Consider the following 22,732-nt stretch of genomic DNA (forward strand, 5'->3'; position numbering starts at 1 on the left):
TTTTCTGTTCACCATCAGTTCTGTTTTCTGTTCACCATCAGCTCTGTTTTCTGTTCACCATCAGCTCTGTTTCTGTTCACCATCAGCTCTGTTTCTGTTCACCATCAGCTCTGTTTCTGTTCACCATCAGCTCTGTTTCTGTTCACCATCAGCTCTGTTTCTGTTCACCATCAGCTCTGTTTCTGTTCACCATCAGCTCTGTTTCTGTTCACCATCAGCTCTTTTTCTGTTCACCATCAGCTCTGTTTTCTGTTCACCATCAGCTCTGTTTCTGTTCACCATCAGCTCTGTTTTCTGTTCACCATCAGCTCTTTGTTTCTGTTCACCATCAGCTCTGTTTCTGTTCACCATCAGCTCTGTTTTCTGTTCACCATCAGCTCTGTTTCTGTTCACCATCAGCTTTGTTTCTGTTCACCATCAGCTCTGTTTCTGTTCACCATCAGCTCTGTTTTCTGTTCACCATCAGCTCTGTTTTCTGTTCACCATCAGCTCTGTTTTCTGTTCACCATCAGCTTTGTTTCTGTTCACCATCAGCTCTGTTTCTGTTCACCATCAGCTCTGTTTTCTGTTCACCATCAGCTCTGTTTTTCTGTTCACCATCAGCTCTGTTTTCTGTTCACCATCAGCTTTGTTTCTGTTCACCATCAGCTCTGTTTCTGTTCACCATCAGCTCTGTTTTCTGTTCACCATCAGCTCTGTTTCTGTTCACCATCAGCTCTGTTTCTGTTCACCATCAGCTCTGTTTCTGTTCACCATCAGCTCTGTTTCTGTTCACCATCAGCTCTGTTTCTGTTCACCATCAGCTCTGTTTCTGTTCACCATCAGCTCTGTTTCTGTTCACCATCAGCTCTGTTTCTGTTCACCATCAGCTCTGTTTTCTGTTCACCATCAGCTCTGTTTCTGTTCACCATCAGCTCTGTTTTCTGTTCACCATCAGCTCTGTTTCTGTTCACCATCAGCTCTGTTTTCTGTTCACCATCAGCTCTGTTTCTGTTCACCATCAGCTCTGTTTTCTGTTCACCATCAGCTCTGTTTTCTGTTCACCATCAGCTCTGTTTCTGTTCACCATCAGCTCTGTTTCTGTTCACCATCAGCTCTGTTTCTGTTCACCATCAGCTCTGTTTCTGTTCACCATCAGCTCTGTTTTCTGTTCACCATCAGCTCTGTTTTCTGTTCACCATCAGCTCTGTTTCTGTTCACCATCAGCTCTGTTTCTGTTCACCATCAGCTCTGTTTCTGTTCACCATCAGCTCTGTTTCTGTTCACCATCAGCTCTGTTTTCTGTTCACCATCAGCTCTGTTTTCTGTTCACCATCAGCTCTGTTTCTGTTCACCATCAGCTCTGTTTCTGTTCACCATCAGCTCTGTTTCTGTTCACCATCAGCTCTGTTTCTGTTCACCATCAGCTCTGTTTCTGTTCACCATCAGCTCTGTTTTCTGTTCACCATCAGCTCTGTTTCTGTTCACCATCAGCTCTGTCGCTGTTCGTTCACCATCAGCTCTGTTTCTGTTCACCATCAGCTCTGTTTCTGTTCACCATCAGCTCTGTTTTCTGTTCACCATCAGCTCTGTTTCTGTTCACCATCAGCTCTGTTTTCTGTTCACCATCAGTTCTGTTTCTGTTCACCATCAGCTCTGTTTCTGTTCACCATCAGCTCTGTTTCTGTTCACCATCAGCTCTGTTTCTGTTCACCATCAGCTCTGTTTCCGTTCACCATCAGCTCTGTTTCTGTTCACCATCAGCTCTGTTTCTGTTCACCATCAGCTCTGTTTCTGTTCACCATCAGCTCTGTTTCTGTTCACCATCAGCTCTGTTTTCTGTTCACCATCAGCTTTGTTTTCTGTTCACCATCAGCTCTGTTTCTGTTCACCATCAGCTCTGTTTCTGTTCACCATCAGCTCTGTTTCTGTTCACCATCAGCTCTGTTTCTGTTCACCATCAGCTCTGTTTCTGTTCACCATCAGCTCTGTTTTCTGTTCACCATCAGCTCTGTTTCTGTTCACCATCAGCTCTGTTTTCTGTTCACCATCAGCTCTGTTTCTGTTCACCATCAGCTCTGTTTTCTGTTCACCATCAGCTCTGTTTCTGTTCACCATCAGCTCTGTTTCTGTTCACCATCAGCTCTGTTTTCTGTTCACCATCAGCTCTGTTTTCTGTTCACCATCAGCTCTGTTTTCTGTTCACCATCAGCTTTGTTTCTGTTCACCATCAGCTCTGTTTCTGTTCACCATCAGCTCTGTTTTCTGTTCACCATCAGCTCTGTTTCTGTTCACCATCAGCTCTGTTTTCTGTTCACCATCAGCTCTGTTTCTGTTCACCATCAGCTCTGTTTCTGTTCACCATCAGCTCTGTTTTCTGTTCACCATCAGCTCTGTTTTCTGTTCACCATCAGCTCTGTTTTCTGTTCACCATCAGCTTTGTTTCTGTTCACCATCAGCTCTGTTTCTGTTCACCATCAGCTCTGTTTTCTGTTCACCATCAGCTCTGTTTCTGTTCACCATCAGCTCTGTTTCTGTTCACCATCAGCTCTGTTTCTGTTCACCATCAGCTCTGTTTTCTGTTCACCATCAGCTCTGTTTCTGTTCACCATCAGCTCTGTTTCTGTTCACCATCAGCTCTGTTTTCTGTTCACCATCAGCTCTGTTTCTGTTCACCATCAGCTCTGTTTCTGTTCACCATCAGCTCTGTTTTCTGTTCACCATCAGCTCTGTTTCTGTTCACCATCAGCTCTGTTTCTGTTCACCATCAGCTCTGTTTCTGTTCACCATCAGCTCTGTTTCTGTTCACCATCAGCTCTGTTTTCTGTTCACCATCAGCTCTGTTTTCTGTTCACCATCAGCTCTGTTTCTGTTCACCATCAGTTCTGTTTTCTGTTCACCATCAGCTCTGTTTCTGTTCACCATCAGCTCTGTTTCTGTTCACCATCAGCTCTGTTTCTGTTCACCATCAGCTCTGTTTCTGTTCACCATCAGCTCTGTTTCTGTTCACCATCAGCTCTGTTTCTGTTCACCATCAGCTCTGTTTCTGTTCACCATCAGCTCTGTTTTCTGTTCACCATCAGCTCTGTTTCTGTTCACCATCAGCTCTGTTTCCGTTCACCATCAGCTCTGTTTCTGTTCACCATCAGCTCTGTTTCTGTTCACCATCAGCTCTGTTTTCTGTTCACCATCAGCTCTGTTTCTGTTCACCATCAGCTCTGTTTTCTGTTCACCATCAGTTCTGTTTTCTGTTCACCATCAGCTCTGTTTCCGTTCACCATCAGCTCTGTTTCTGTTCACCATCAGCTGTTTCTGTTCACCATCAGCTCTGTTTCCGTTCACCATCAGCTCTGTTTCTGTTCACCATCAGCTCTGTTTCTGTTCACCATCAGCTCTGTTTTCTGTTCACCATCAGCTCTGTTTCTGTTCACCATCAGCTCTGTTTTCTGTTCACCATCAGCTTTGTTTTCTGTTCACCATCAGTTCTGTTTTCTGTTCACCATCAGCTCTGTTTCTGTTCACCATCAGCTCTGTTTCTGTTCACCATCAGCTCTGTTTCTGTTCACCATCAGCTCTGTTTCTGTTCACCATCAGCTCTGTTTCTGTTCACCATCAGCTCTGTTTCTGTTCACCATCAGCTCTGTTTTCTGTTCACCATCAGCTCTTTTTCTGTTCACCATCAGCTCTGTTTTCTGTTCACCATCAGCTCTGTTTCTGTTCACCATCAGCTCTGTTTTCTGTTCACCATCAGCTTTGTTTCTGTTCACCATCAGCTCTGTTTCTGTTCACCATCAGCTCTGTTTTCTGTTCACCATCAGCTCTGTTTTCTGTTCACCATCAGCTCTGTTTTCTGTTCACCATCAGCTTTGTTTCTGTTCACCATCAGCTCTGTTTCTGTTCACCATCAGCTCTGTTTTCTGTTCACCATCAGCTCTGTTTCTGTTCACCATCAGCTCTGTTTTCTGTTCACCATCAGCTTTGTTTCTGTTCACCATCAGCTCTGTTTCTGTTCACCATCAGCTCTGTTTTCTGTTCACCATCAGCTCTGTTTTCTGTTCACCATCAGCTCTGTTTTCTGTTCACCATCAGCTTTGTTTCTGTTCACCATCAGCTCTGTTTCTGTTCACCATCAGCTCTGTTTCTGTTCACCATCAGCTCTGTTTTCTGTTCACCATCAGCTCTGTTTCTGTTCACCATCAGCTCTGTTTCTGTTCACCATCAGCTCTGTTTCTGTTCACCATCAGCTCTGTTTTCTGTTCACCATCAGCTCTGTTTCTGTTCACCATCAGCTCTGTTTCTGTTCACCATCAGCTCTGTTTCTGTTCACCATCAGCTCTGTTTCTGTTCACCATCAGCTCTGTTTCTGTTCACCATCAGCTCTGTTTTCTGTTCACCATCAGCTCTGTTTCCGTTCACCATCAGCTCTGTTTCTGTTCACCATCAACTCTGTTTCTGTTCACCATCAGCTCTGTTTTCTGTTTACCATCAGCTCTGTTTCTGTTCACCATCAGCTCTGTTTTCTGTTCACCATCAGCTTTGTTTTCTGTTCACCATCAGTTCTGTTTTCTGTTCACCATCAGCTTTGTTTCTGTTCACCATCAGCTCTGTTTCTGTTCACCATCAGCTCTGTTTTCTGTTCACCATCAGCTCTGTTTTCTGTTCACCATCAGCTTTGTTTCTGTTCACCATCAGCTCTGTTTCTGTTCACCATCAGCTCTGTTTTCTGTTCACCATCGGCTCTGTTTTCTGTTCACCATCAGCTCTGTTTCTGTTCACCACTAGCTCTGTTTCTGTTCACCATCAGCTCTGTTTTCTGTTCACCATCAGCTCTGTTTTCTGTTCACCATCAGCTCTGTTTTCTGTTCACCATCAGCTCTGTTTCAGTTCACCATCAGCTCTGTTTTCTGTTCACCATCAGCTCTGTTTCAGTTCCCCATCGGCTCTGTTTCTGTTCACTTTTTTCTGGTCACGTTTTTTCTTCTTTTTTTCTTTACTTTTGATGAGATTTCATCTTTTGTTTCTATATCATAAAAGTGCATCTATCCATCATAAAATCCATCATAAAAATTAATGTTCTAAACCTGTGTGACTTGATTTTTTTTTTAGATATAAGATATTTTGAGAAATGTTTTGGTTGCCATTAACTTTCATATGGACTAAACACAACAACACAGAGACATTTCTCAAAATATCTTCTTTTGAGTTGCACAGAAAAAAAATATTCATATAGATTTTGGAAAAAAATGGGGATGGGTAAATTTTTAAAAACAAAAATTTCTAAAAAAAAATGTTCTATTTATCTTGCATGTTTAATAAATAAACGTATGCTCAGCCTTTAAAGCAGGCAAGAACAGACATGCAACGATTTCCATGCTGATTTAGTGTGCATCCTCCCCCCAGGTTGGTTATGTTAGATATAGCCTGTCAGATATGAAAGGTCACAGCTTACTGTGCTGGTTCCTGGTGCTTCCTCCTGATGTAAATCTAATCTAATTTAATTTAATTTTTCTGTTGTTGAAAAAATAGTCTGGCAATTGAGGAAAAACTCAAAGTCTGTGATGTTAAAAATGAAAGCCTTTATTATATAAGTTGAAAGGAGAATGCACAGTGTACCAGCAGGGTAAGTATAATTCATATCTACTATTGCCTGAAAAGAAGCTGACATTAATCGCATTTCCTTTTACATATCTGTAACAATGTCAGACAATTGACAGGAATTCCCAAAACTCACGCTTCACCACCACAAACAGCACAGTGTACACAGAGTGCCTCGATCTGTGTCACTGAATCTTGGAGCAGTTCTAATCCATCACAGTCTGTCTGTGGTGAGCTCTGTAGGCAGGGCTCAGCTGGGAGTGTGTCAGTGAGTAGTGGTTTTCGTGGCTGCATGTCCATTCAGGTGTTGAAATAAAGTCCTGTGGTCGTCCATACTCTGTACAGGTGTGTGTGCCATCCAGGTTGTGTGCGTTGGTGATGCTGAAGGATGATGAAGGGAGTAATAAATATTCCTGTAACACTCTTACACCAAGTTTGTTTGGGTGGAGGCCATTTGATGTTAACAATTGTTTCTGACTCCACAAGAGATTAAAGTTGTCAATGAAGTTCACTCCCTTCATCATGCAGTTTTTTTTGCAGCCATGTATTAAGCCCAAGCAACCATAAGAATCTATTTGTTCCTCTTGCTGGCAGTGGTCCACTGATGAACGGCTGAACTTTCAGTTTTCTAAGTGTTTCAAAAAGTTAATTGAAATCCCTCTTTATGAGTTCTGACTGCTCTCTCTGAATATCGTTCTTCCCCACATGAATGATAAGTCGATTTGCAGTCTTATATTTCATCAGAACTTTCTGAATTCCCCTGTTTATCACAGTTTATTAACGTTATTCATCACGTTTGGGGATTTCTCTCCCACATTCATTAATACTTCAAATCTGTTTTCAAGATGTATAGGCGGTGGTCGGAAACTAGTGTTTGCAATCCTTGTGTCTGGGGTAGAGCATGCAACGGCACCAATATATGAAGCTCGTGACAATCTGACGTCTCGAGTGCGTTTGGGTCTTGCCTCCTGTTTGTGCCATCGATTAATGTGTTGATCAGTTTCTTGTTTCTCTACCTGTTGAGTAGCACTACATTTATGGGACTCACTGGCTGTGTGCAGAAGGCGTTCGTGATGAAGCTCTGCTGTGTGATTCGTCCGGTTTGGTGGTTCCGCAAATAGCTTTGTTTCAAGAACTACAATCCTTTGTAAAAGTCTGTGGCAGTTTGTGCAGCAAGAAGACTCTTGAACTAAAAGAGGCATTTTCTTATCTTTTTGAAAGTAGGCAGCTGCGTTTTCCCTTCCGGGATGTAAGCTGATGGCAGTGTGGAGGCTGGTCGGATGAAATATTCCACTTTTTTTGTAGTATTCCAGTCAACAGAGTTTCTAAGTTTTATCACTGAAGTCAAGCTTTGTTGTTTGAGCACTGTGTTGATTTGCTGAATTTGAAATTAGGAGATAAAATATAGAAGCGATAGAGCAAAGCGCGGAGCAGTAAGCAAGAGCGTCCGAACTGTAGCTAAGCAGGAAGTAGGAAGTGTGAAGAGAAGTGTTGACAATGTGAGTGAGTGCAGGAGTAATTGAAGAAGAAATAGCCTGAAGGAGGTGAGTGGGTATAGGATCAAGCAGACAGGTGTATAAAAAGGATGAGTTTAGAGATTTCTGCCTTGGAGAGCAGAGAGAAGGATGGAAGTGTGTTCGTGTTAGTTGTTGAGATGTGCGGGTCAGTTTGTGGTGAGGAGAACTGTTTGCTGATGAAAGATGTTTTGTTTGTGAAAAATGATGCAAAGTCATCAGCTGTAAGAGTTGATGAAGGAGGGGGAGGAGGAGGACAAAGGAGAGAGGAGAATGTTTTAAAGAGTTTGCGAGAGTCAGAGCAATTGTTGATTTTGTTGTGGTAGTATGTTGTTTTAGCAGTGGAGACATTTGTAGAGAAAGAAGAGAGAAGAGACTGATAAAAGGCAAGGTCAGTATTGTTTTTAGATTTCTGCCATTTCCTCTCTGCCGCCCTGAGTCCAGAGCGATGTTCACGGAGAACTTCAGACAGCCAGGGGGCAGATGGGGTGGGGCGGGCTGGTCTGGATGAAAGGGGCAAAAACTGTCTAAGGAGGATGTTAGAGTGGAGCAAAGAGTGTCAGTAGCACTGTTAGTGTCCAGTGCTGAGAACTGAGCAGGTGGAGGGAGTGAAGATGAAACCATAGTGGATAGGCGAGAGGGAGAGAGTGAGCGTAGATTACGCCGAAAGCTAATCTGTGTAGGAGTGTGTGTTGTGTCAGGAGTCAGTATGAGGTTAAGAGTGATGAGAAAGTGGTCTGAGGTGTGTAATGGAGTAACTAAAGTGTTGTCTGTGGAGCAGTTGCGTGTGTATACGAGGTCTAATTGGTTACCTGATCTGTGAGTAGCCGTAGTAGATACTAACTTAAGGTCAAATGAAGTCAGTAGAGTGCTGAAGTCTGCAGCTAGGTGTTTATCAAGATGGATGTTGAAGTCACCAAGCAGAATCAGTGGAGTGCCATCCTCAGGGAAGCTAGAAAGTAACACATCCAACTCCTCCACAAAGTTACCGAGGTGACCTGGAGGACGATAGACCACTACCACATGGATTTTAACAGGGTGAGTAATAGTGACAGTTTGGTTCCACAAAACAAGAGTCAAGAGATTTCACTCCCAAATGTCAGACAGTTCATGAAAAGAAACCGTGGGAAGTCACTGAATATTCCCACTGAAGGAAGTGCCGCTGGTAAAAGCATTGACTGATCGGCTGTCTGGACTTCCTGAAAGTTCATTAAATTGTTCAGTTATAATGGCCACTATGTTTTTGAGGAAATGTAGAAATTGATTTCAATACTTTGAGGAAGTGAAGGAGTGATTGTATGATAATATATGCATTTGAAGCTTATTTAACACAAACAGAATTTCTGAAGTTGAATTTTCTTTCTGCATAAATACTGGCCACACAAACACAACCCACTCCAGGAGAGAAACTAGTGTTAGCGTGGCAGCATCTTGACGGCACAAACTGTAGAAGAAAACAGAAAAGGGTGCACAATGTACAGAGAAGATGGACAAACGGCTGATGTTATCTACCAAAATATTAATGTCATATCTGGAAAAAAGATCACAGATCATAATGCAACGGGAGTCCAGTCATCTAAACTCACAGGTACTGAGATTAATCATGCACTCATTTCATCACATAATGTCTAGTTCAGACTGCATGATTTTCAGACTCGTGGGTCACTGCTCTTTTCACACTGCAAGACTGCACAAGAGGAACATTTGCCAACAACTCTCTCTCTCCGGTGAGCAAACTACATTGGTAACTCTTTACAACACGGGTGCACTAATCTGCATTAATTCCTGCTTCACTAAAGCACAGATAATCATGAGTTAATGTATTACTAATGGAGAACTAACCCATTTATTAATGATTACTGCATCAGCAACTAATCAACATTCATCATCATTAATAGATTAATAATCATTAAAGTGTGATTAGTTAAATGTGTCATAATGTATTCATTCCTTAATAACATGTTATATTAACTAATACTGTAAATTAATGTGTTAATTACCACAATGGGTCAAAGCCATGCATTTCATCTTCCAGTTTCTGCTTTAATTAATCATTAGCTGATGATTTATAAAGGTTTCATTATGTTAGGATTTTACTTGTTGAGGCACACGACAATTAACTAATTGAAAATTAATTCAAAACCCATAACCACAATTACATATTACTTAATAAGTTAGGTAATAGTCATGTGCCCCAACAAGTAAAGTCAGAACATAATGAAACCTTCGTAAACAACGCGAGATCGCACATGCGTCAGATCGGAGTTCTCTCATGGGACTTTGAATTGTTATTAAAAATGATAAACTGCAGAAAGTTTGCGCTCCAAATTGTCTGTGTGCTGATTTGTGGAGAAAAAAGAAAAAAGATTAGGCAGAAGATTAGGCAGGACTCCATTTCCCATGGTCCTCCTTGTCCCGCACCTGATCGCACTTCCTCATTATCTCTCCCGCTCTCCCCGGTTTCCCTGCACCTGGTCCTTGTCATTAGCACTTTATAAGTGGACTCACTCCCTGCACTCCTTTTCGGTTCTTAAGTTATGTATATTGTTGTTTGATGGTCTGTCTTGAGTTCTTTGTAAATAAATACCCGTTTAGTTTGGACGTCTTGGATCTCTCATTGTCTGCCACATCTACAACTGTAACACAAGGATTGTGTTCTGCAAAGAGACTTTGAGGTAAATACTTAATTTAGTAATGTGCTGCTGCTGCAGCTGGACGTGCAAATGTTTGGGCTTCGTCTCTGTTTGATAGAATTGTAAATATATCTATTAAAATTCTGATATTCTGTCTATAACTCCTCCCTGAACCTCCCGCTGCCTTGTATCTCACTCTCTTATTGGCTGCCACAGCAGGAGTTTCAATTGGCTACAGAGTTCTCGCAGCTTGTTCTTGAGACATCGCCTGAGCAGAACTTTTTTCTTGCGGGTGTCCGAACACTATTGTGTGATTGGCCATACATTTAAAGTGGGCGTGGTTTATGCGGAGAAACGTAGATTACGCACCTGCTTTTCTCGTGAAGTCTGAATGTACTGGCCAGAACGAACTTTGTTCTTGTTCTTGCCACCTCGAGAAAATGAACAAATGTGGAGTTCTTGTGGAGTATGTTCCAAGCTTTACTCTACAGCAGTGGTTTTCAAACCCGTCCTGGAGGCACCCCTGCCCTAAACATTGTGTCTCCCTCATTTATCACACCTGATTCAACTCATCAGCTCATTAGCAGAGACTGCAAGAACTAAATTGGTGTGTCTGAGGAGGGAGACATACAAAATGTGCAGGGCAGGGGTGCCTCCAGGACCGGTTTGAGAACCACTGCCCTACAGACATTAGGGTTGCCAATCGTTCCGTATAATACAGAATCATCCCGTAAGGCATCAATGACGCGTTCCGTATAATACAGAATCATCCCGTATTTAAGGCATCAATGATGCGTTCCGTATAATACAGAATCATCCCGTATTTAAGGCATCAATGACGCGTTCCGTATAATACAGAATCATCCCGTATTTAAGGCATCAATGACGCGTTCCATATGAAAGGCCTACAGAAGGCAGTTTGTCCCGTATGTTCAGGCATATGCACTAAACGGAGAATTAATCATTCCTTTGAGACAAATCATTGTTTGATTTGCGAACATAACCATTTGCGGAAGGCTTTAAAACCCAGCAGAATCCTCTGCCGGTGTTCGCTATGCTCGCGCTAACGGCGAATCACTTTAACTGTTTGCATTTTGATTTTCGGGCTTTTGAAAAAAGTTTGGGCGGATGCAAACAACGAGATTATTGTTCGTGAGTCCAACATTCAGCCATGCAAAGCATGCACTCTCCCTGAGGGAAGACGTGATCAAAAAGGGAAGTCATCTTTCACTATTGTAAGTTAATGCAGTTAAATAGAGAAAGAAAGAAAAAATGTATATTTAAGTAACTTGTCGTATACATAAACTCATTATTCAAACACAAAATAACCAGTAAAGTTCTCTTTATATTTATTCATACATGGTTGAAACATTTAGTTCAACATTGTAAGTGCCATTGTTTTATAAAATGTTTTATTGGCTGAAATTTCAAAGACGTCCAGTTATTATACTTTCAAATTGTATGCCATCTGTGTATCTTCCTGAGGGAGAAGGAGAAAAAAAACCTTTTACATTTCATATTTTTGAATAGAGGTTGATGATATTTAATATCCCATGGTGTAGAAAATAAATATTCATTAATTTGAGCATGGAGCCACATCGTGCCTATGAGACTGAACCATAGGGCCTTTAAAATTAATGTTACAAAAGAACATTTTATTAAGAATGAGAATATAGAAGTATATTGAGATATAGTTAATACGTTTAGAGTTACAGGCACAGTATGGGAAAAATAATTTTCTATCTAAAAGAAATGTATCTAAAAAAAATACTCATGCCAATTTACTCATGGAGCCACACTGAGATCCCTATCTCTGGAAATTAATGGGCCTGAAAAATGAAGGAACCAGAAGTAAAACGTGTTTTAAGAATTAGAATCTAAAAGGATATTAAGGTATCTGCTAAATGAGTAACAGCCGTGCACACTTTTTCCCTTTTTTTTTCACCGTTTGCTTATAATGCAGCAAAGAGTTAGCCTAGAAATCTAGACGCACCCTAGCGGCAGCAAATCTAATCTGCCCGCAAGTGTCGTCTAGGAACTCTCAATACCCTTCTGAGCTGTATTCCCCTCACTCTGGACGGGCCAATCACATCGTGTATAGAGTCGGAGGGCGGGGCCATAATGACGACGGCCGAGTTGCGTTTGCGTTCTTCCAGTAAACACAGAAACTGGCGAACGGCGGCCCTTCGAATCAGCTTTGACTGCGACTCTGGAAGACTTGAGTTCAGCTTTTCTCTGAGAAAAGAACAAAGAACGGCACTGAAGTCATTCTGAAGAAGGGAAGATGTGTTCGGAGTTTAGCCGACCGGATACGGCGAATATTTAATCTGTCAATGGGCTCCGCTTCACCTTCGTTGCTCTGGTTGGTGTAGCGCTAGCCTATCGCGTGCAGAGGGAGTTTGACAGACAGCCGTTTATCCGCCCCTCAGATTGAGCCGTCAATGGTGAGTTTCCAGACCAAACATCTGGATGTGGCTCTGGCTTGTCAGGCTAGCAAAGAGTCATCCGATTTACCTAATAGAATAACCATAATAAAATAATGATGCTGCCGTCTTTCTAAAGCCATGTTTACACCCCTGTGAAAACTGTCATCTGACCACAACATATTGAATTACTCAGTAAATATACATCCATCACATTAAATATTGTCTTTTTTTTCTTGTCTTTCTTCAGAAACAAAATTAACAAAATCTGGGACATTTTCTGAAATGTGGCTGATTTGGACAAAGAATGACCCAAATGTGTTGGTCTGAGAGCCTTTATACACACACAGACACACACACACACACACACACACACACACACACACACACACACACACACACACACACACACACACACACTGCAGACACTGAAATAACATACGCTGTGTGTTACAGTACAAATATTTTGAGTGTCCCTTATTATGTCCCTTATTTCTCTATAAAGAACCACGATAGTCCCTTATTTTCTATTCCAGAAGTTGGCAACCCTACAGACAGTGATTGTGTGAGGATCCGCCGCTTCAGAGCCGCTGCAGTGTGTTTGATTCTGTTGTGTGTGCTTCTGCTGACTGCACTCACAGTGGTGTGTGTCATGTTCACGAGAGAGAGAGAACGGCTCATATCCACCAATGAGAATCTCACCAATGACAGAGACCAGCTCAACTCCACCAATGAGAATCTGACCAATGACAGAGACCAGCTCAACTCCACCAATAGCAACTTAAAACAACTAAACGTCCAGTTAAATCAAGAGAAAAGGGAACTGATGAAGTTGTTTCAAGGTAACACTGATCTATACTAAAACCACATTTAGGAATGTTATATACTATACATGTAAAAAGGATTGTGATTTTTGTGATGTGAATGAGAATAAAGAGCTATGAGTTGAGCTGTTTGTGTTCACAGAGGGATGGATTTACTATCAGTCCAGTTTTTACTACTTGTCCAAGAAGGCCGAGAACTGGACTGAGAGCAGAAGATACTGCAGAGAGAGAGGAGCAGATCTGATCATCATAAACAACATAGACAAACAAGTGTGTGTGTGTGTTTATAATGTGTAGCAGCTAATCTAATGAGAGCTGGTCTGATGAAATGCATCTATGGTCTTTTTATGATATAAATATACAACGGTTTCATCTGCTCAGACTTTTGTAGAGAACATGTTTGGTGGTACGACAGTCTATATTGGTCTGACTGACAGTGATGCTACGGGCCAATGGAAATGGGTCGATGGCAGCACACTGACCTCTGGGTGATAAATCTAAAATGATTATTATCTAATAATAAATGATTCTCACAGTCGGTATATCATCACACAGAAAGCAGCACGGAGGATCTAATGCTTATCTGTTTCAGGTTCTGGGGGTCTGGACAGCCTATCGGAGGTCCAGGATATAACTGTGTTTTGACTGTGACTCGTGACCCAAGGTGGCCAGCTTATTTCAGATGGTGCAATGTTGGATGTCAATCAGCTTTTCAATGGATCTGTGAGAAGAGTATTTCGCAATTCATACAGCCATAGGAACATCCATGGATGTAGAATATGTGGGGCCTGGGGACCGACGTGTCCGAGCGAATGATTAATTCATTACTAATTAAAGCTCTTTATTACAGTACAGAAAAAATAAAATACATTTCTGCTTTATTCTATGACATGAATACTTTTTTGTTTATATACAATCCATAATGCCTTAATGCACCCTAAAGTGTTTGTGATACCCAACACAAATTTGTCATTAGGACACTATAGTAAAGAAAAAAATAAAATAATATATTATTAGTTATTGAAGACTACTGTTTAATGTAATTTTCAGTATTATTATTATTTTTTATTAGTATTGTATCATATTTTGTGAAGTCAGAGTGTGCTTGAACACGTGTGTGTGTGAGAGGGTTACAGGTCAGAGACGTGGAATGTGTATGTAGAAGAGTAAGAGTGTAGAACATGTTAGACAATATGAATGTATACGTACTGTAGGAATGTGTATGCAGTGTAATTTCCCATTATGCATATGTTGACAAAAATATTCTCTTTAAAAATGAGGAAGGCATTGTATTTAGAACAAAAACACGTTTTTCAGGACATTGTAAGTTCCTTTGGTCAGCACAGCAACATATAAATGCCCAACCTTTGTGGCTGGAGTCCCCTTCCGTGATTCGGGGACAAAGTTTAACCCTCAGGAGTCTGAGCTGTTTTGGGGCTCTTTAGAAGTTTTGACATGCTCTGACATTTGTGCTTTTTCAGTTGCTTATAAACACATTAATGGCAAAAGTGTAATTACACTGTGTTCAACACAAACTGTGCTACCATAATATGTGAGCAACATGTACATGCTTGTATTTTTGACAGAATAATGTTTATGTATGGTTTTCTCATAACATTTTTTTTTTTTAAATGAAGGCCTCAAAACACCTTTTTTTTAAAATGAAGGCCTCAAAAAACCAAAACACCTATCTTTCCTGTAGCTCAATGAGTAGAGCATGGCGCTAGCAACGCCAAGGTCATGGGTTCGATTCCCAGGGAAAGCAAGAATTGAGTATTGACAATAATGTAAAATGTGTACCTTGAATGCAATGTAAGTCGCTTTGGATAAAAGCGTCTGCCAAATGCATAAATGTAAATGTAAATGTAAAACACACAATACACAGTGTATGCAGCCACAAGACTTTTGACTAATGGGTGTTGCTGCCTAGAGTGATGTGAGAATCATTGTATCATTGAGTAAATAGATGATCGTTCATAAACTGCTTCTCTCCGGTGATTTATTTTTGTCCTTGAGTGTTTGACACCCAAAGTTAATAAACCCAACTTAACATTTGGTGGCAGCTGGGTCATTATTTTGCATTTTTGTCGCTTTTGTGGCGTTTTATGAACTTTTTTTTGTGCACACGATATTAGGACCATTTGGACATTACACTCACTTAGGGCTGGGATAAACAATTATTTTTTAAACGATTAATCTAGCGATTATTTTTCGATGTATCGATTAATCTAACGGTTAATTTATCCTGTCCGATTCGATTATCGATTATCTCCCCATTAATTGCCTAATAGCAATTTATACATGTTGATTTAATTATCTGAATGAAAAAAACTAATTCCTTAACATTGCAATTTATGTTTATTGCTTTTAAAATTCCAAGTAAAAGACTATACAAGAACAATGCATATGACTATACAAGAAAGTACACACACACACACACACACACACACACACACACACACACACACACACACACGCGCGCACGCACAAATAAATAGCTAAGTATAAACCAACAACAAAGAAACACAATATACGATTTTTCTATGTATGCAGCTCAGCCTACAGGCTATCCCTATCGATTAAATATCAACAAGTTGGTTAATCAAATCCGGGGACACTAAAGCGTGCCGTGAGCGTCTCGGCTGCGTGGCATGTCCGTTTTTGTTGCGGCTCCCACGTAAACAGGTTGGAGTTTGCACACTGCCTGTGCCGTCAATATCATAGATATATGGTCAATAGGCTACTGCCGACGTTGTCTTTGCTGTATCAGTAGGATATTTAAGTTTAACATTAAGAATAGGGCTTCCCTCTGCATCAATAGCAGCAGCAGCGCCGCGTCAGACACGCTTCTAGTGTCCAAAGGCAGAGAAAACGCCACACAGCCCCGTGGCATGACAGTGAAAACAGTTACATGTAGAGTGCATTACAGGCGCCAATATCCTGTTTAAAACCGGAATAGTCCTGGAATGAAACTGTGCTCAGTTAGAGGATGGAGACCCTCGGTCACATCAGGTGACAGGTGTGGGTCAGTTTAAGGGTAGAGTTAGGGTCAGGTGTGGTGGTGTGGGTCAGTTTAAGGGTAGAGTTAGGGACAGGTGTGGTGGTGTGGGTCAGTTTAAGGGTAGAGTTAGGGTCAGGTGTGGTGGTGTGGGTCAGTTTAAGGGTAGAGTTAGGGACAGGTGTGGTGGTGTGGGTCAGTTTAAGGGTAGAGTTAGGGTCAGGTGTGGTGGTGTGGGTCAGTTTAAGGGTAAAGTTAGGGTCAGGTGACAGGTGTGGGTCAGTTTAAGGGTAAATGAAGGGTCAGGTGTGGTGGTGTGGGTCAGTTTAATTGGTAAAGTAAGAGACAGGTGTGGGTCAGTTTAAGGGTAGAGTTAGGGACAGGTGTGGTGGTGTGGGTCAGTTTAAGGGTTGAGTTAGGGTCAGGTGTGGTGGTGTGTGTCAGTTTAAGGGTAGAGTTAGGGACAGGTGTGGTCGTGTGGGTCAGTTTAAGGGTAGAGTTAGGGTCAGGTGTGGTGGTGTGGGTCAGTTTAAGGGTAAAGTTAGGGACAGGTGTGGTGGTGTGGGTCAGTTTAACGGTAGAGTTAGGGACAGGTGTGGTGGTGTGGGTCAGTTTAAGAGTAAAGTTAGGGACAGGTGTGGTGGTGTGGGTCAGTTTAAGGGTAGAGGTAGGGTCAGGTGTGGTGGTGTGGGTCAGTTTAAGGGTAGAGTTAGGGTCAGGTGTGGTGGTGTGGGTCAGTTTAAGGGTAAAGTTAGGGACAGGTGTGGTGGTGTGGGTCAGTTTAAGGGTAAAGTTAGGGACAGGTGTGGTGGTGTGGGTCAGTTTAAGGGTAGAGTTAGGGACAGGTGTGGTGGTGTGGGTCAGTTTAAGGGTAAAGTTAGGGTCAGGTGTGGTGGTGTGGGTCAGTTTAAGGGTAGAGTTAGAGAGAGGTGTGGTGGTGGGGGTCAGTGTAAGGGTAGAGTTAGGGACAGGTGTGGTGGTGTGGGTCAGTTTAAGGGTAGAGTTAGGGACAGGTGTGGTGGTGTGGGTCAGTTTAAGGGTAGAGTTAGGGACAGGTGTGGTGGTGTGGGTCAGTTTAAGGGTAAAGTTAGGGACAGGTGTGGTGGTGTGGGTCAGTTTAAGGGTAAAGTTAGAGACAGGTGTGGTGGTGTGGGTCAGTTTAAGGGTAGAGTTAGGGACAGGTGTGGTGGTGTGGGTCAGTTTAAGGGTAGAGTTAGGGTCAGGTGTGGTGGTGTGGGTCAGTTTAAGGGTAGAGTTAGGGACAGGTGTGGTGGTGTGGGTCAGTTTAAGGGTAGAGTTAGGGTCAGGTGTGGTGGTGTGGGTCAGTTTAAGGGTAAAGTTAGGGACAGGTGTGGTGGTGTGGGTCAGTTTAAGGATGGGGTTAGGGTCAGGTGTGGTGGTGTGGGTCAGTTTAAGGGTAGAGTTAGGGACAGGTGTGGTGGTGTGGGTCAGTTTAAGGGTAGAGTTAGGGACAGGTGTTGTGGTGTGGGTCAGTTAAAGGGTAGAGTTAGGGACAGGTGTGGTGGTGGGAGTCAGTGTAAGGGTAGAGTTAGGGTCAGGTGTGGTGGTGTGGGTCAGTTTAAGGGTAGAGTTAGGGTCAGGTGTGGTCGTGTGGGCCAGTTTAAGGGTAGAGTTAGGGACAGATGTGGTGGTGTGGGTCAGTTTAAGAGTAGAGTTAGGGTCAGGTGTGGTGGTGTGGGTCAGTTTAAGGGTAGAGTTAGGGACAGGTGTGGTGGTGTGGGTCAGTTTAAGGGTAAAGTTAGGGACAGGTGTGGTGGTGTGGGTCAGTTTAAGGGTAAAGTTAGGGACAGGTGTGGTGGTGTGGGTCAGTTTAAGGGTAGAGTTAGGGTCAGGTGTGGTGGTGTGGGTCAGTTTAAGGTAGAGTTAGGGTCAGGTGTGGTGGTGTGGGTCAGTTTAAGGGTAAAGTTAGGGACAGGTGTGGTGGTGTGGGTCAGTTTAAGGGTAAAGTTAGGGACAGGTGTGGTTGTGTGGGTCAGTTTAAGGGTAGAGTTAGGGTCAGGTGTGGTGGTGTGGGTCAGTTTAAGGGTAGAGTTAGGGACAGGTGTGGTCGTGTGGGTCAGTTTAAGGGTAGAGTTAGGGACAGGTGTGGTGGTGTGGGTCAGTTTAAGGGTAGAGTTAGGGTCAGGTGTGGTGGTGTGGGTCAGTTTAAGGGTAAAGTTAGGGACAGGTGTGGTGGTGTGGGTCAGTTTAAGGGTAGAGTTAGGGACAGGTGTGGTGGTGTGGGTCAGTTTAAGGGTAGAGATAGGGACAGGTGTGGTGGTGTGGGTCAGTTTAAGGGTAGAGTTAGGGACAGGTGTGGTGGTGTGGGTCAGTTTAAGGGTAGAGTTAGGGACAGGTGTGGTGGTGTGGGTCAGTTTAAGGGTAGAGTTAGGGACAGGTGTGGTGGTGTGGGTCAGTTTAAGGGTAGAGTTAGGGACAGGTGGGGTGGTGTGGGTCAGTTTAAGGGTAGAGTTAGGGACAGGTGTGGTGGTGTGGGTCAGTTTAAGGGTAGAGTTAGGGACAGGTGTGGTGGTGTGGGTCAGTTTAAGGGTAGAGTTAGGGACAGGTGTGGTGGTGTGGGTCAGTTTAAGGGTTGAGTTAGGGACAGGTGTGGTGGTGTGGGTCAGTTTAAGGGTAGAGTTAGGGACAGGTGTGGTGGTGTGGGTCAGTTTAAGGGTAGAGTTAGGGACAGGTGTGGTGGTGTGGGTCAGTGTAAGGGTAGAGTTAGGGTCAGGTGTGGTGGTGTGGGTCAGTTTAAGGGTAGAGTTAGGGTCAGGTGTGGTCGTGTGGGCCAGTTTAAGGGTAGAGTTAGGGACAGATGTGGTGGTGTGGGTCAGTTTAAGAGTAGAGTTAGGGTCAGGTGTGGTGGTGTGGGTCAGTTTAAGGGTAGAGTTAGGGACAGGTGTGGTGGTGTGGGTCAGTTTAAGGGTAAAGTTAGGGACAGGTGTGGTGGTGTGGGTCAGTTTAAGGGTAAAGTTAGGGACAGGTGTGGTGGTGTGGGTCAGTTTAAGGGTAGAGTTAGGGTCAGGTGTGGTGGTGTGGGTCAGTTTAAGGTAGAGTTAGGGTCAGGTGTGGTGGTGTGGGTCAGTTTAAGGGTAAAGTTAGGGACAGGTGTGGTGGTGTGGGTCAGTTTAAGGGTAAAGTTAGGGACAGGTGTGGTGGTGTGGGTCAGTTTAAGGGTAGAGTTAGGGTCAGGTGTGGTGGTGTGGGTCAGTTTAAGGGTAGAGTAAGGGACAGGTGTGGTCGTGTGGGTCAGTTTAAGGGTAGAGTTAGGGACAGGTGTGGTGGTGTGGGTCAGTTTAAGGGTAGAGTTAGGGTCAGGTGTGGTGGTGTGGGTCAGTTTAAGGGTAAAGTTAGGGACAGGTGTGGTGGTGTGGGTCAGTTTAAGGGTAGAGTTAGGGACAGGTGTGGTGGTGTGGGTCAGTTTAAGGGTAGAGATAGGGACAGGTGTGGTGGTGTGGGTCAGTTTAAGGGTAGAGTTAGGGACAGGTGTGGTGGTGTGGGTCAGTTTAAGGGTAGAGTTAGGGACAGGTGTGGTGGTGTGGGTCAGTTTAAGGGTAGAGTTAGGGACAGGTGTGGTGGTGTGGGTCAGTTTAAGGGTAGAGTTAGGGACAGGTGGGGTGGTGTGGGTCAGTTTAAGGGTAGAGTTAGGGACAGGTGTGGTGGTGTGGGTCAGTTTAAGGGTAGAGTTAGGGACAGGTGTGGTGGTGTGGGTCAGTTTAAGGGTAGAGTTAGGGACAGGTGTGGTGGTGTGGGTCAGTTTAAGGGTTGAGTTAGGGACAGGTGTGGTGGTGTGGGTTAGTTTAAGGGTAGAGTTAGGGACAGGTGTGGTGGTGTGGGTCAGTTTAAGGGTAGAGTTAGGGACAGGTGTGGTGGTGTGGGTCAGTTTAATTGGTAGAGTTAGGGTCAGGTGTGGTGGTGTGGGTCAGTTTAAGGGTAGAGTTAGGGACAGGTGTGGTGGTGTGGGTCAGTTTAAGGGTAGAGTTAGGGTCAGGTGTGGTGGTGGTGGGTCAGTTTAAGGGTAGAGTTGGGGACAGGTGTGGTGGTGTGGGTCAGTTTAATGGTAGAGTTAGGTACAGGTGTGGTGGTGTGGCTCAGTTTAAGGGTAAAGTTAGGGACAGGTGTGGGTCAGTTTAAGGGTAGAGTTAGGGACAGGTGTGGTGGTGTGGGTCAGTTTGAGGGTTGAGTTAGGGACAGGTGTGGTGGTGTGGGTCAGTTTGAGGGTTGAGTTAGGGACAGGTGTGGTGGTGTGGGTCAGTTTAAGGGTAGAGTTAGGGACAGGTGTGGTGGTGTGGGTCAGTTTGAGGGTAGAGTTAGGGACAGGTGTGGTGGTGTGGGTCAGTTTAAGGGTAGAGTTAGGGACAGGTGTGGTGGTGTGGGTCAGTTTAATTGGTAGAGTTAGGGTCAGGTGTGGTGGTGTGGGTCAGTTTAAGGGTAGAGTTAGGGACAGGTGTGGTGGTGTGGGTCAGTTTAAGGGTAGAGTTAGGGTCAGGTGTGGTGGTGGTGGGTCAGTTTAAGGGTAGAGTTAGGGACAGGTGTGGTTGTGTGGGTCAGTTTAATGGTAGAGTTAGGGACAGGTGTGGTGGTGTGGGTCAGTTTAAGGGTAGAGTTAGGGACAGGTGTGGTGGTGTGGGTCAGTTTGAGGGTTGAGTTAGGGACAGGTGTGGTGGTGTGGGTCAGTTTGAGGGTTGAGTTAGGGACAGGTGTGGTGGTGTGGGTCAGTTTAAGGGTAGAGTTAGGGACAGGTGTGGTGGTGTGGGTCAGTTTGAGGGTAGAGTTAGGGACAGGTGTGGTGGTGTGGGTCAGTTTAAGGGTAGAGTTAGGGTCAGGTGTGGTGGTGTGGGTCAGTTTGAGGGTAGAGTTAGGGACAGGTGTGGTGGTGTGGGTCAGTTTGAGGGTAGAGTTAGGGACAGGTGTGGTGGTGTGGGTCAGTTTAAGGGTAGAGTTAGGGTCAGGTGTGGTGGTGTGGGTCAGTTTGAGGGTTGAGTTAGGGACAGGTGTGGTGGTGTGGAAGGTGTGTTAGGTGTGTTAGGTGTAAGGGATGTGCCAACTGTGTAATTACAAATGTAACTACAGGAATGAATTACAGATGTAAATACATGCAGGTATTTTTTTAAAATGTAAGTACAATGTAAAAACATGTATGTACACAATAAGTACATAGTATCAAATTATTTTTCAATGTTAGTACATAGTAGTTAAGGCCACCTAATATAAAGCGGGTCATGCCTTGTTACCACTTTGCAGGCTGGTGGCGGTGGTGTAATGGTGTGGGGGATGTTTTCTTGGCACACTTTAGGCCCCTTAGTGCCAATTGGGCATCGTTTAAATGCCACGGCCTACCTGAGCATTGTTTCTGACCATGTCCATCCCTTTATGACCACCATGTGCCCATCCTCTGATGGCTACTTCCAGCAGGATAATGCACCATGTCGTTCCTAATAATCCTTTAGGTGAGTGTAAATTACTTCAGTTAAAAGTAGACATTCCAGGCTTTATAAAGATATATCGTGTCTGTGTGGCAAGTTTTCTCTGAGTTCGGAGTATATTTGTGAGGCCAGAAATGACGGAGTATTGTAAGTTAATCCTGGAGCACCTGCTGCTTCTGGCTTCCGCTCCACAAGTTCACTCGTGGGTTCTGGACAAATGCCCTGGATCGTATTTTTGTTGTATACAAGACAAAGATTCAAGTTCAACAAATATAATATTAATACACAAATTAAATTCTGTGTTCAATTTTTGGCATAGAGATGTGAGTAAATCTAGTACTTATGCTCATCAAGCCTGCATTTATTTGATCAAAAATTCAGAAAAAAACAGTAATATTGTAAAAAATGATTACAATGGTTTTCTATATTAAAATACTTTTAAATATAATATATTTATGTGATCAAATCTGAATTTCCAGCATCATTACTACATCAGTCTTCAGTGTCAGTGATCCTTCCGAAATCATTCTCATATGATGATCTGATGCTCCTGGTTTAATCTAAGTCCTGTCTGTGAAACCGGGCCTTGCTGTACCATTTAAGTCAGCATTTACAGGAATGAGGTATATAGAGGAGGAAAGAAACACTGGGCAGTGCAACATCTAAACTACAGTAAAGAGTGGAGGTGGCACTGTCTTCACTCCCATGGTGGGCAGTTTGGAAAAACACATGATTACACAAGGCCTTTCCAGCTGCATCCATTTCATATCACAGGCTTACTGACTGCTTGCAGTACAACCTTGAAGTAAAACAAATATGACGGTTAGGACATTATACATCAGAATAGTATGGTCAAGAAACACAACTGAAAATGAAGATAACGGAAAGGGATAAAAAAACAAAAAGATCAAAATGAAATTGCACTCGAAGGTCCAGAACCACACTCTGTTTCACTGCAGATCGACCATTTTGAAGATTTTTGCAATTATGAAGTTTTGTCTAAAACTATAGTGAAGAACTTCTGAAACACTGCATTATATGTGTGTCCAAATGCTGAACACAAGAGAGCTAGAATATGTGTAGATAATGTTGATGTTTCAGTGAGTAGAGACTAGAGTACGTTTCTGGACTTTCTGAACATTAATCATCCTGTAGTTTATGGGGCTCCTCGTTCTTTCGCATTGACCGGTAGCAGCACCTCGCCATTCACTATATCTGACACTGCATGCAAAGGAAGGAGGAAGGTTATCACAGCCTACTTTTCAACTGCTAACTTAAAAAAAGTGTACACTGCTGAAAGCTAGTTTTGGATATGAACGAGAACATGACAAGCTTAT

The 22,732-nt window shown here is 43.3% G+C and overlaps 1 protein-coding gene across 3 annotated transcripts; it reads left to right on the top strand.

Annotated features, from left to right (window-relative positions):
* Nucleotides 1–8,514: 8,514 nt before the first annotated feature.
* On the top strand, nt 8,515–13,898 carry LOC137064501 (C-type lectin domain family 10 member A-like). 3 transcript variants are annotated; one of them, XM_067435874.1, is made up of 5 exons: nt 8,515–8,676; nt 12,681–12,986; nt 13,111–13,238; nt 13,350–13,456; nt 13,561–13,898. In XM_067435874.1, the coding sequence occupies exons 1-5, from the start codon at nt 8,562–8,564 to the stop codon at nt 13,724–13,726; spliced, it is 822 nt and encodes a 273-aa protein (XP_067291975.1). In that variant the 5' UTR covers nt 8,515–8,561; the 3' UTR covers nt 13,727–13,898. The 3 variants fall into 3 exon arrangements, 2 of the variants coding, with proteins under 2 accessions (XP_067291975.1, XP_067291976.1); XM_067435875.1 differs by having other exon boundaries at nt 12,699–12,986; XR_010901555.1 differs by lacking the exon at nt 8,515–8,676 and adding an exon at nt 9,625–9,763.
* The last annotated feature ends 8,834 nt before the right edge of the window (nt 13,899–22,732 follow it).

This window comes from Pseudorasbora parva, chromosome 25 (assembly GCF_024679245.1).
Source record: "Pseudorasbora parva isolate DD20220531a chromosome 25, ASM2467924v1, whole genome shotgun sequence".
NCBI classification, from domain to species: Eukaryota; Metazoa; Chordata; class Actinopteri; order Cypriniformes; family Gobionidae; genus Pseudorasbora; species Pseudorasbora parva.